Source organism: Megascapheus bottae, chromosome 6 (assembly GCF_031878675.1).
Source record: "Megascapheus bottae isolate mThoBot1 chromosome 6, mThoBot2.hap1, whole genome shotgun sequence".
Taxonomy (NCBI): domain Eukaryota; kingdom Metazoa; phylum Chordata; class Mammalia; order Rodentia; family Geomyidae; genus Megascapheus; species Megascapheus bottae.
Window position 1 is genome coordinate 72,482,782 of NC_143514.1, and position 13,333 is coordinate 72,496,114.

General features: G+C 40.5%; 1 protein-coding gene across 9 annotated transcripts in view; it reads left to right on the forward strand.

The window, feature by feature from the left end:
- Hp1bp3 (heterochromatin protein 1 binding protein 3) overlaps nucleotides 1-13,333 on the forward strand; it is a 35,705-nt gene that overhangs the window by 7,231 nt on the left and 15,141 nt on the right. For 5 of the 9 annotated variants that reach the window (XM_090335661.1, XM_090335666.1, XM_090335670.1 and 2 more), the window contains 6 exons: nucleotides 1,624-1,777; nucleotides 2,931-3,090; nucleotides 5,510-5,653; nucleotides 8,220-8,300; nucleotides 10,253-10,404; nucleotides 12,283-12,373. In XM_090335661.1, the coding sequence (XP_090191787.1) occupies nucleotides 1,624-1,777; nucleotides 2,931-3,090; nucleotides 5,510-5,653; nucleotides 8,220-8,300; nucleotides 10,253-10,404; nucleotides 12,283-12,373 (782 nt within the window). The remainder of the gene's footprint in view (nucleotides 1-1,623; nucleotides 1,778-2,930; nucleotides 3,091-5,509; nucleotides 5,654-8,219; nucleotides 8,301-10,252; nucleotides 10,405-12,282; nucleotides 12,374-13,333) is intronic. The other 4 variants (XM_090335663.1, XM_090335669.1, XM_090335662.1 and 1 more) reach the window with 3 other exon arrangements.

A 13,333-nucleotide genomic window follows, 5' to 3' on the forward strand; every position in this document is an offset into this window, starting at 1 on the left:
TAAATTGCCACTCAGACATGCTACAGTGAAACAAAAGACCATCAGCTCTAACCTCAGCATCTTCCTCTATGTCTAGTCATAGACATTCCACCTGGAAAATTCTGGGCTCATACTTTCTGAGATTGGCCTGTTGAAACAGCTATTTCTTTCTTTCTCTTTCTTCCTTCCTCCCTCCCTCCCTCTCTCTCTTTCTTCCTTTCTTCCTTTCTTGCCAGTTATGGATCTTGAACTCAGGGCCTGAGCACTGTCCTTGGGCTTTCTCAAGGCTAGAGCAGGTTAGAGCTCTACCACTTGAGCCACAGCACCACTTCCAGTTTTTGGGGTTTTTTTTTTTTGCCAGTCCTGGGCTTGAGCTCAGGGCTAGAGCACTGTCCTTGGACTTTCTCAAGGCTAGCACTCTACCACTTGAGCCTCAGCACCACTTCCGGCTTTTTGCTATGTATGTGGGGTACGGAGGAATCGAACCTGGGTCTTCGTGCATGCTAGGCAAGCACTCTACCACTAGGCCAAACTCCCAGCCCTCCAGCTTTTTTTTTTTAAATGTGCATATTATTGAGGAATCTAGCCTGGGTCTTCATGCAATCGAGGCAACCCTCTACCACTAGGCCAAACTCCCAGCCACAACAACTGCTTCTTAATTATGAGTATCATTGCAGAGTACAATACCAAAAGGCTAGATAAATGTATAATTTACTTGCCCATTGCTTTCTAATATAATAGTCTGGATAAATACTTGGATAGCCAGCCTGATTATCATGAAGAATGAAAGGTGGAGCAAGGGATTTAGCTCTGGGATATAGAGCCCTTTCCTAGTGTGTTTGAGACCCAGTGTTCAATCATCAGCATTGCCCGATTCCCAAACAAAAGAGTGAAATAGATTTGGGGAGGAAGCTTAGTGGACAACACACACTCACACCCTCCCTCCCTCCTTCTCTCCCTCTCCATACTCCCCCTCTCTGCCTCAAAGGAAAGAAAATTACTCCAAGATCCTCATTGATTTTATTTTATCTTACTTTTTTGTGTGTGTTGGGGGGGAGCTTGGGAGTCTTGGGGCTTGAACTCTGGTTCTGGGTGCTGTCCCTGAGCTCTTCAGCTCAAGTCTACCATCACTCCTACTCTTGAGCCACAGCCCTACTTCTCATTTTCTATGGTTAATTGGAGATAAGAGTCTCAAATTCTTTAGTACCCAGGCTGGCTTTGAACTGTGATCCTCAGATCTCAGCCTCTTGAGTAGCTAGGATTACAGGCCTGAGCCACTGAGCCTGGCTTATCTTACTTTTTTTTTTTTTTTTTTTGCTCGTCCTGCGGCTTAAACTCGGGGCTTGAGTGCTGTTATCGTTTGTTCTCAAGGCTAGAGTTCTACCACTTGAGTTGCAGCTCCATTTCTGTGTTTTTGGTGGACTAATTGTAGTTAAAATCTCTTGGACTTTACTGCTCTGGCTGACTTTGAACTGCAATCCTCAGAATTCAGCCTCCTGAGTCGTTAGGAGTACAGGCATAAGCCATTGGTGCCCAGCTACTGTTCATTTTATAATTCACCTGTTACACAAAACGTTGATCTTTCATTGATGAGGGGGTGTTTCTAATATATCTACATGATACAGTTCTCACCTGATTGTTTAGAACCAGATGTAAGTTCAGAGGAATCTATCTCCACTGTAGAAGAACCAGAGAATGAAACTCCACCTGCTACATCTAGTGAGACAGAACAGCCCAAGGGGGAGCCTGAGAAGGAAGAGAAGGAAGAAAACAAGTCTTCTGAGGAAACCAAAAAGGAGTAAGTAATTGTGCCTTCTTGGTATTTATAGAGAAGATTGTAAAAGTACTGTAGGTCAGACTTGAAGTATCAAAATATTAGTATATGTTAAGTATTTGCTATTTGGATAAACTAATTAGAATTATCCATTGAAATGGCTTTATTATGTAGTTCTATGACAGTTAAAATTTGTAATGGTTAACAGAACTGCTTTGAGTAATTATCCCTTCCTATCTGCCTTGGAGTTTGTGTTTATATACAGAATGTGCATATATTCAATATTTTAAGCATTGTCAAAGATATCTTAATAAGAAATGAAAAATAACTATTAAAAATATGACCTGAAAGACACTTCATTTTATATGTGTCTCTCTTCTGGGAATGAGTTGATAACGTGCTATTGTTAAAAGTTACTTGTAAACCTCTATGTATTCTGAAGTTTTTAATTGGAGTCAGTTTTGTGCAACTAAATACAAAATTTGCAATCAGTAATCTGTAGCAATAAGAAGTGGACCAATCTTTTTCAAGTTTTTATTTTCTTTGTATGATATCTTGTAGTGTTTAGTGTGTTATTTTCACAGTTGGTCATGAGAGTTAGAAAGTGCTTTTTAAATAAAACAGGAATAGTTGTAAGTTTGTATGTATACGGGACTCTATATCCTGTTTCTTAGGCAGAAATAAGGGTGTTCTGGCACATCTGTTAGAGTTTATGTTAGATCTGTGATTACTTGGAATAAAGTAATACTCAGGCTTATAAATTGCTTGAATAGACATAATCTCATAGTACTTTACCCTGTGAGGTAGTTAGTGTTCTAATAGTTTTATACCAGAGGTGACTGAAGCATCATTACTTGCTAATGCAAATGAATTAGATAGCCATTATTAGGTGTACAGTTAAAACACAAACCTTACCTTGAATACGACACAGATACAAATTGTACATGCTTTGTAAACAGTTGCTGTATTATATGGTTCAGTTAATAATGGCAAAAAATTAATCTGTACTTATTCCGTACAAATGCATTGTTTTGCCCTTAAATATTTATAATTCCTGATTATAGAATCTCCAAATTTGAAACTCATGAACATAGAATGTAGACTATGCCTTTTTCTTAAGAGTTTTATCTTGTTTAACAAAACCTATTTGTTTTAATAAAAGTTATTTGTTTTAAAGTGAGAAAGATCAGCCCAAAGAAAAGGAGAAGAAAGTGAAAAAAACAATACCTTCCTGGGCTACCCTCTCTGCCAGCCAACTAGCCAGGGCCCAGAAACAGACACCAATGGCTTCTTCTCCACGTCCAAAGATGGATGCAATCCTAACTGAAGCTATTAAGGCAAGTTTTTATTTGAAAGGGGTCATCATTTGTCCTGGTCATGCTTCCTAAGGGAGACTTAAAACAGAAAAAAGCCTCAGGAAATGCATGTTTTTCTAATATAATCACATTTGATAAACAACATTGTTTTTCAAAAATCATTTATCATTAATTATTTTCAGTTTATCTTTAGATAAAAAAAATTTTTTTTTCCACTCCTGGTACTTAAGCTCAGGGCTGAAGCACTGTCCTTAGGCTTTTTCAAGGCAAGCACTCTTCCACATGAGCCACAGCACTGTTCCCAGCTTTTTCTATGTATGTGGTACCGAGGATTCAAACAACGAGCATTCTACCACTAGGCCAAACTCCCGGCCTCCTTAGAATTTTTTTTTTTTTTTTGGTGGGTTGTAGGGCTTGAACTCTGGGCCAGGGCACACTGACTTTAGTGCCCAGGCTGGCTTTGAACCTTGGTCCTCAGATCTTAGCCTCCTGAGTAGCTAGGATTACAGGTGTGAGCCACCACACCTGGGTCTTTAGAAATTTTTTAAAGACTGATTTAAACTAGCTCTACAGAGAGAAGATAGATGGCTTTGTTACATTTCTGCATGATTACAATATATTCCAATATACAGAAAAATTATAACTCAGTTTGTAGGGGATTTTTTGTGTGTGTGTGTGTGTTTTTTTGTTGTTTTTTTTTTTGTTGTTGTTGTTTTGTTTTGTTTTGTTTTTTGGTCTGCTGTAGGACTTGAACTCTGGGTCGGGGCATTGTCCCTGAGCTCTTCAGTGCAAGGCTACCACCCTACCCCTTGAGCCACAGCACCATTTCTGGTATTCTAGTGGTTAATTGGAGATAAAAGTCTCATGAGGGTCGGGAGTTTGGTCTAGTGGTACAGTGCTTGCCTAGCATGCACAAAGACCTGGGTTCGATTCCCCGGTACCACATACATAGGAAGAAAAAAAAAGAAGCCAGAAGTGGTGCTGAGGCTCAAGTGGAAGAGCTCTAGCCTTGAGAAAGTCCAAGGACAGTGCTCAGACCCTGAGCTCAAGCCCAGGACTGGCAAAAAAAAAAAAAAAAAAAAAAGTCTAATGAACTTTAGTGCCTAGACTGACTTTGAACCATAATCCTCAGATCTCAGCCCCCTGAGTAGTAGGATTATAGGCATGATCCACTGAGACGGCCATATAGTTTTTGAAGGATAAAAATGTTAATTCTTTCAGCAAATGTTTATGGACTGCTACTCTGAGTCAGCCAGTGGCTTAAAGCTGTTGGTAGTATGGCTCATGTTGATAAAGCAAATGTGAGGTCCTGAGTTTAAAACCTAGTATTGTCCCCCAAAAGTTTTACCAACTGGGCCATCTATAATCCCAGCTTTATTGTTTTCATTCTGCTAACATTTAGGGAAACCTGCAAAAGAATTGTTCTAGTGTGACAAAATTCTCTCTTGAATTTAGGTGCTGATGGATCATACCTGTAATCCTAGCTGTTCAGGTGGCTGAGATCTTGGGAGCAAAATTTGGAGCCAACCCATGCAGAAAAGTTGATGAGGCCTCCCTTTTTTTTTTGCAGTCAGGGGATTTTTTTGCTCAAGGCTAGCACTCTACCACTTTAAGCTGCAGCTCTACTTCCAGTGTTTAAGTGGTCAATTGGAGATTAGAGTCTCATGGACTTTCCTGCCCAGGTAGCTTTGAATCATAATTCTCAGATCTCACCGTTCTGAGTAGCTAGGTTTATAGGTGTGAGCCAGTCACCAGCACCCAGCACTATGTGAGACTCTTATCTCCAATTTACAACCCAAAAGGCAAGACTGGTAGTATGACTTAAGTGGTGAGTGCCAGCCATGAGCAACAAAGCCAAGGGACAGCACATAGCCCCAGCTTCAAGCCAGTTACCAACACACACACAAAAAGAAAGAGATTTAGGCGGGGTGCCCGTGGCTCATGCCTGTAATCCTAGCTATTCACAAGGCTGAGATCTGAGGACCATGGTTCAAAGCCAGCCCAGGCACTGAAGAGGTGAAACTCTTATCTAGAATTAATCACTGAGAAAAAGAGGAAGTGGGGCTGTGGCTCCAGGGATACAACCATAGCCTTGAGCTGAAGAGCTTAGGGACAGAGCCCATGCCCAGAGTTCAAGCACCATGACCCACCCCCCCCCCCCCCCAAAAAAAAAAAAAATCTGCTAAATGAAAAATAGAACTTAAGTGAGACTTTTTTTTCATCAACATACAAAACATTTAGATGATAGAAATGGTAATAATTATATACTTGTTCATATCCAATGTAAACTTAGGTGACCTGAAATACTATTTGTTCTTCCTTAACCATTTTAATCCATTATCAAAATAACTTATATCCAAAATAACTTGGAGTATGTGTCAAGTTCTCTAATAGAAAATAAATAAAATAATATACATGGTTTGATAAATCTGTTTTCTAGGCATGCTTCCAGAAGAGTGGTGCATCAGTGGTTGCTATTCGAAAATATATCATCCATAAATACCCTTCTCTGGAACTAGAAAGAAGAGGCTATCTCCTTAAGCAAGCACTAAAAAGAGAATTAAATAGAGGAGTCATCAAACAGGTATCCCACAGCTATTAGAAGCAATGCTTAGTTCATTTTTAGTAACATTCTGTTCTATGTATCTTTTTGTTGTTGTTACAAAGGTACATGATATTAGCGTACTACAGATTAACAGTTATATTTCAAAAACACTGATGTCAGTTGTATTTATAACTCACATTTCTTCTCAGGAGCAGAAGCAATAAGATAGTGGTGATTATCTTCCCCCACCCCCAGGTTATTGTACTCCTACTGATTTTCTATAGGGACTACTCAGGCTTGGAATTTGTGTAGCATTGAAAATGAGAAGTAGTGTTCAGAAAATCCTACTATTGTAATAGTCAAAAGGATAATTGCTTCTGTCGTTTTTTGTTTTTGTTTTTTTTTGCCAGTCCTGGGGTTGAACACAGGGCCTGGGCACTGTCTCTGGACTTTCTTAAGGCTAGAGCTCTACCAGTTGAGCCACAGCACCACTTCCAGCTTCTTTTATGTATGTGTTACCAAGGAATCAATCCTGGTCTTCATGCATCCTAAGCAAGCACTCTACCACTAGGCCAAACTCCCAGCCCGATTGTTTCTGTCTTATAAACATTAAAGCTTAACCTAAACAGCTAGACTTATTATTTATAAATTGGCCTTATAAATAGGTTCACCCTAGGCCGGGAGTTTGGCCTAGTGGTTAAAGTGCTTGCCTAGCATGCATGAAGACCCGGGTTCGATTCCTCGGTACCACATACATAGAAAAAAGCCAGAAGTGGTGCTGAGGCTCAAGTGGTAGAGCTCTAGCCTTGAGAAAGTCCAAGGACAGTGCTCAGGCCCTGAGCTCAAACCCAGGACTGGCAAAAAATAAAAAAATATAAATAAATAAATAAATAAATAAATAAGTTCACCCTAATTGATGAGGTATATCAGAGAAACTAGAATCTATCCACACTGACCCTAGAACCAATATTGAGGTTGGCATAATCTGTTCTACCTTACATAGTTCATAGGATCAGAGAAGTCTAAGGCAAGGGGCATAGGTCAGTGGTAAAAATCTGCCTACCCTGTCTGCCAGCCACCTACCACTGTAGCCATGCTTCTAGCCCTAATTAGTGTAGAATTTTATGCTATTCAAGCATTTAAACTGCTAACATGGAGTATGTGGCTCAAATGGTAGAGTGCCTAGTGCATGTAAGGCCCTTAATTCAACATGGCAGTGTCACCAAAAATATGAAAAATTCTGCTAACAAACTTTCAGTAAGTACTTAGTTCCAAAAATAAATATTGAGCCTCACTTATATATTAGATATTGTGAGTGATCAAGCAGTGAATGAACCCTATCCCCTCCGTCTTATAGTGTAGCATTTTCTAAATGTAAATATGATACTTAAAATAGCCTTTTAAAGTTCTAAGAAAGTGCTTTTGTATATGCAATACCTAAAAAAAAAAATTACTATATAACCTTTTCTTGGGGGAAGGTGGGGTCTGTTGTAGGACTTGAATTCTGGGCCTTGGGGCTACTGCTCTACTCCTTGAGCTACAGCACTACTTCCCAGTATTCTGGTGGTTAATTGGAGATAAGAGTCTCACAGACTTTGTTCCTATGCTGGCTTTGAACTTTGATCCTCAGTTCTTAGCCTCCTGAATAGCTAGGGTTACAGGCATAAGTCTTTGGTACCTACCCCTGTGGTACCAAAGAATCAAAACTCAAGGCTTTGTGCAAGCTAGGCATATACTGTACCACTACTCCGAGCCCCTTGATTTTTTTGTATGTGGGAGGTTGTTTTTGTTTTGTTTTGTTTTTGCTGGTCCTGGGTCTTGAATTCAGGGCTGGGGCATTGTCCTTAACTTTCTCAAGGTTAGTATTTTACCACTTGAGCCAGAGCTTTTTCTGCATATGTGGTACCAAGAAATCAAAGCCAGGACTTAGTGCATGTTAGGCATGCACTCTACCACTAGGCCATTCTTTTGGTTGTGTGTGTGTGTGTGTGCGCGCGCGCGCTCACACATGTGTTTGTGTTGCTTTTTGGCCAGTCTTGGAGCATGAACTCAGCCTCCTGGGCCTCCTTTTCTTGAGCTCAGGGCGTGAGCCCTGTCCTTGGACTTTTTCAAGGCTAGAGCTCTACCACTTGAGCCTCAGCACCACTTCTGGCTTTTTTTCTATGTATGTGGTACCGAGGACTCAAACCTGAGTGTTTGTGCACTAGGCCAAACTCCCAGCCCCCCTGAGCCTCTTTATGCTCAAAGCTAGTGCTCTACCACTTGAGCCACGGCACCACTTCTGGTTTTTTTCTGTGTATATAGTTCCGAGGAATCGAACCAATAGGCCACACTCCTGGCCCCTGTTTGTTTTATAATTTTAGACTAAATCCAGTATCACAGTAACAGTCTTCTGAATTTGTGGAAATGATAGCTCAAAGGGTTGATTGGATTGTTCAGTATTGAGTAGTTAGATGGTATCATAGCTAGGTTCACTTCTTGTCTTTGACTCCTATTGTTCTTTTTTCTCTGAAGAGTAAACAGCACTTGTGTCCTGTAATTCCTTTAGTCTAGCAGAAAGTTATGAATACTGGAATAATTTAAGATAAAACTGAATTCATTTTAGGTAAAAGGAAAAGGTGCATCTGGAAGTTTTGTTGTGGTCCAGAAATCAAGAAAACCACCTCAGAAGTCTAAAAACAGAAAGGTAAGAAATCTCCACTGAAGTTTAAACACTAAAATTCTGTTACTACTTTTAAAATAGGACATTTATTGAGTGGCTCATGAGTGTCTAGTAATATGCAAGTATAGCTTTTTCTGTTCAAGTCTATAGAGCAAATGAGGATGGCCAGTGTACAAGCCCAAATATTATAACCCAGGAAATCCAGTTAAATGCTGGTGTAGAATTTATGAGCAACTGTAGAAATTATACTTTTTCATGACATACCTTTTAAAATAGGGGAGATATATGAAGGACAATTTTTTAATATTAAAACTATCGGGGCCAGGGGTTTGGCCTAGTGGTAGAGTGCTTGTCTAGCATGCACAAAGACCCAGGTTTGTTTCCTTGGTACCACATACATAGAAAAAGCTGGAAGTGGTGCTGTGGCTCTAGTGATAGAGCACTAGCCTTAAGAAAGCCCAAGGACAGTGTTCAGGCAATGAGTTCAAGCCCCAGGACTGGCCAAAATAAACTAAACTATAGTCAGAACCAACTTTATTTCTCATTCTTGTAAATACTAATACCTTCCCAGAAGACAATCGAAAGTACTATTACGATAATAAAGTGGAATACTTAGTGTTTTATTTATGTCAGTAATTAAAATAATGAGAATTGTTCTGTAACTTGTGGGGTTTTTTGTTCTGTTTCTTTTTTTATTTTTATTTATTTATTTTTTTTGCCCATCCTGGGCTTAAGCTCAGGGCCTGAGCACTGCCCTTGGATTTTTCTCAAGGCTAGAGCTCTACCACTTGAGCCTCAGCACCACTTCCGGCTTTTTCTAAGTATGTGGTACCAAGGAATCAAACCTGGGTCTTCGTGCATGCTAGGCAAGCACTCTACCACTAGGCCAAACTCCCAGCCCCTTGTTTTGTTTCTTGGTCAGTCATGGGACTTGAACTCTTGACCTGGGTGCTATCCCTGAGCTCTTCAGCTCAAGGCCACCTGCCTTACTCCGTGAGCCACAGCACCACTTAACAGTTTTCTGATGATTAATTGGAGGTAGAGTCTCACAGATTTTTTAGTGCTTGGGCAGTCCTCAGGTCTTAGCCTCCTGAGTAGTTAGGATTACAGAGGTGAACCACTGCACCCGGCTAAGATTTTTTTTTTTTTTTTTTTTTTTTTGCGCCAGTCCTGGGCTTGAGCTCAGAACCTGAGCACTGTCCTTGAACTTTCTCAAGGCCAGAGCCCCAACACTTGAGCCTCAGCACCATTCCAGGCTTTTTTTTCTATGTACGTGGCACCAAGGAATCGAACCTGGGTCTTCATGCAGGCTAGGCAAGCACTAGGCCAAACTCCTGGCCCAGATCTCAGATTTTTGTATTTTTTAAATAGAACTTTCTAACATAAACTGAACATTTAAGTAGTGCTTTCTAGTGCTACTTCCTGTTGAAGTCTATGTTAAAGTCTTTAGTCTATTTTTCCTTTTTACTTCGATATAATTCTTTTTTGTTGTTGTTGTTGGTGTTGGTCATGGGGCTTGATCTCGCCTGGATACTTTCCCTGAGCTCTTCAGCTCAAGGCTACTGCCCTACCCTTGAGCCATAACCTCATTTCCCATTTTCTAAACGTTAATTGGGGATAAGAGCCTCAGGTCCTTTTGTGCCATTGAACCTTGATTCTCAGATCTCAGCCTCCTGAGTAGGATTACGGGTATGAGCCACCACCCTCAACATATTCTTAACTCTTTCTGTCTGAAATTTTCATCTGAAAGAAATTGCCAAAGATATAGGCCTGCCATGTTGCAGGATAAGGTCCGAAATCATTGCTTAAAGTGAAGAGTGCACATGTACAGCCATCCACAGTTTGCACCATTGTAGTATGAAGTAGGAAAAATGATAGTTTTCAGTTTGTCAATCAATGGAAGAAAGCCTTTAAGTTGGATACAAAATGGACCCAAAACCTTATACTCTATGTTGATATTATTTTCAATATTTCAGAAGAGCTCTACAGTATATCCAGAGCCACAAGTAAAATTGGAGGACGTGCTCCCTTTGGCCTTTACTCGCCTTTGTGAACCTAAAGAAGCTTCCTACAGTCTCATCAGGAAATATGTGTCTCAGTATTATCCTAAGCTTAGAGTGGATATCAGGTATTAACCATTAACATATGATGGGGTTTTTGTTTTGGTTTGGTTTTGTTCTTGCTGGTCCTGGGACTTGAACTTTGGGCCTGGGCAATGTCCTTGAGCGTCTTTTGCTCCAGGATAGTGCTCTGTCACTTGAGTCATAGTGCCACTTCCAGCTTTTTTGAATAGTTTCTTAGAGGTAAGAGTCTCACAGAGTTTCCCACCCAGGCTAGCTTCAAAACTCAATCCCCAAATCTCAGCCTCCTGAACAGTTAGGATTATAGCTGTGAGTCACTAGCGCCCAGCTAAAATAAGTTCTTCTTTATAAGAAGAAATTAGTTACATATTCAGAAAAAAAAAATGTTTAGTTGAGCCAAACATAAAACCTTTTTTAGTGTAGGGTTTTTTTTTTTTTCTTTTTTTTTGCCAGTCCTGGGGCTTGAACTCAGGGCCTGAGCACTGAACTTGGGCTTTCTCAAGGCTAGTGCCCTACCACTGGAGCCAGTTCTGGTGTTTTCTGTGTATCTGAGGAATTGAACTCAGGTCTTCATGCGTGCTAGGCAAGCACTTTACCACTAGGCCATGCTCCTGGCCCCTGAAGTTTTTAAAGTAAATACTTCAAAATCGTCACCACAGACCTGCCTTGACTATCATCCTTAAGATCATTTTGGCTTGTAAGTGCTGTTCTTCTTGAGCCAGACCCTAAAATGCCATTTGTCTTTGTAAGCAAAAAATTTGTTTCTGGGAGTGTGAGGTGAGGGTTCCAACATGTCTTCCAACTTGTAAACACTTTCATTTGATCATTAGTACATTTTTAAAGTTTTGTGTTGGAAGTTTTTAAACATAAATAAAAAGTAACTACCATATTATACTCATTCTAAACAAACAAAATAATTCCTAACATCTAATACCCAGTCCTTATTCAGATGTCCGAAGTTACATAATGACTTTTACAATTCAGTGTGCTCATGTGGGCTGTATTTGGTTGATAGAACCAACCAAAATCTTTCTGTCACTGTGGTTTGATGATAATAAACTATTGGGGTTTGGTTCTATATGTACAGGTAATTTTCTTTAGCACTAAATAAAAAGCCAGTTGTTAAAGATGTCAGCAATTTGGTATTACATTTTTGCCCATCATAGCAAAGTTTCACATATAATGATGAAGATTTTGGTTGGCCGGAAGTTTGGGCTAGAGGTAGAGTGCATGCCGGGCATGCACAAAGACCTGGGTTCAATTCCTCAGTACTACATACATAGAAAGAATCCAGAAGTGGTTTTGTGGCTCAAGTGGTAGAGTGCTAGCCTTCAGAAAGCCCAAGGGCAATGTTTAGGCCCTGAGTCCAAGCCCCCCAAGACTGCCCAAAAAATTAAAAAAAAACATATTGTGGGCCAGGCTGGGCATAGTGGCTCATGCTTGTAATCCTAGCTTCTCAGGAGGCTGAAATCTGAGGATTGTGATTCCAAGCCAGCCTGGGCACTCTGAGACTCCTGTATCCACCAGGAAACTGTAATTGGCACTGTGACTCAAGGGGTAAGGTGGTAGCTTTGAGCTGAAGAGCTAGGGACAATGCTAGGCCCAGAGTTCAAGCCTCACAACTAACCAGGAGTTTGGCCAAGTGGTAGAATGCATGCATAGCATGCGTGTATGCATGCTTGATTCCTTGGTACTATATACACAGATAAAGCCGGAAATGGTGCTATGGCTGAAGTGGTAGAACTCTAACCTTGGGAAAGCCCAAGGACAGTTCTCAGGACTTAGTTCAAGCCCCAGGACTGGTGGCCAAAAAAATATATATATATATATCAAGATTAGATCTAGAATGGCCCTGAATTTCTTCAGTTTTTGTTTCATTGATGGGTTTATCACTATTTTTTGTTTTTGTTTTTGTTTGTCTGCAGGCCCCAGCTGTTGAAGAATGCTCTGCAGAGAGCAGTAGAAAGAGGCCAGTTAGAACAAATAACTGGCAAAGGTGCTTCGGGGACATTCCAGGTTAGAAGCCAAAGGCTTACCGAGAGGCATGCTTCTCAAAATTGGTGCTTAATGACCTCCTCATTTGTTTCTATAGGTCGTTCCTATCAATATTGGTTGTTTTAGAAATTAAAACTGTGAGTCAGACATGGTTACACACAACTGTAATTCCAATACTCAGGAGACTGAAGTCTAGGGATCTTAAATACAAGGCCAATCTAGGCTTCATAGCGAGAGCTTGCTTCAAAATAAAATAAAAACAAAGCAGGTTCCAGCGGCTCATGTGTAGAATCCAGCTACTTGAGAGACTGTGGTAAGAGGATCTGTGTTTCTAAGTCAGCCCAAATAGGAGACTCCAGTTAGCTACCAGAAGTCCAGAGTAGAATGTGGCTCAAGTGGTAGAACACGAGCTAACCTTGAGCAAAAAAGCTCCGGGGCAGTGCCCAGGCCCTGAGTTAAAGGTCCGAGACTAGCATAGTAAATTAGTAAAATGAGAAAAATTTAAGCATTCACTTAGAAATAACAATAGCAGACCCATTATACATTAAGATAACTAATGAAAAATTATAATTTTCTCCAAAAGAAAGTTGTTAAGCAGCTTATAAATATGCATCTTGATCACTGTCACCAAAGAATGGATTTTCTTCATGAACCCAAACTAGAGCAGATACTAGCTGTCCATTAAAACCAGACATTAAACACATTTACAAAAAACATAAAAACTGGGGTCGGGCCAGGCGCAGTGGCTCACACCTGTAATCCTAGCTACTCAGGAGGCTGAGGTCTGTGGATCAAGGTTGAAAGTCAGCCTGGACACTATGAAGAACCTGAGATTTTTATCTCCATTTACTCACTGAAATTGAGAAGTGGGGCTGTGGCGCAGGGGTGGGGCGGTAGCCTTGAGCTGAGGAGCTCAGGGACAGTGCCCAGGCCCAGAGTTCAAGCCCCATGACCCACAAAAAAAAAAAAAAAATGGGCCAG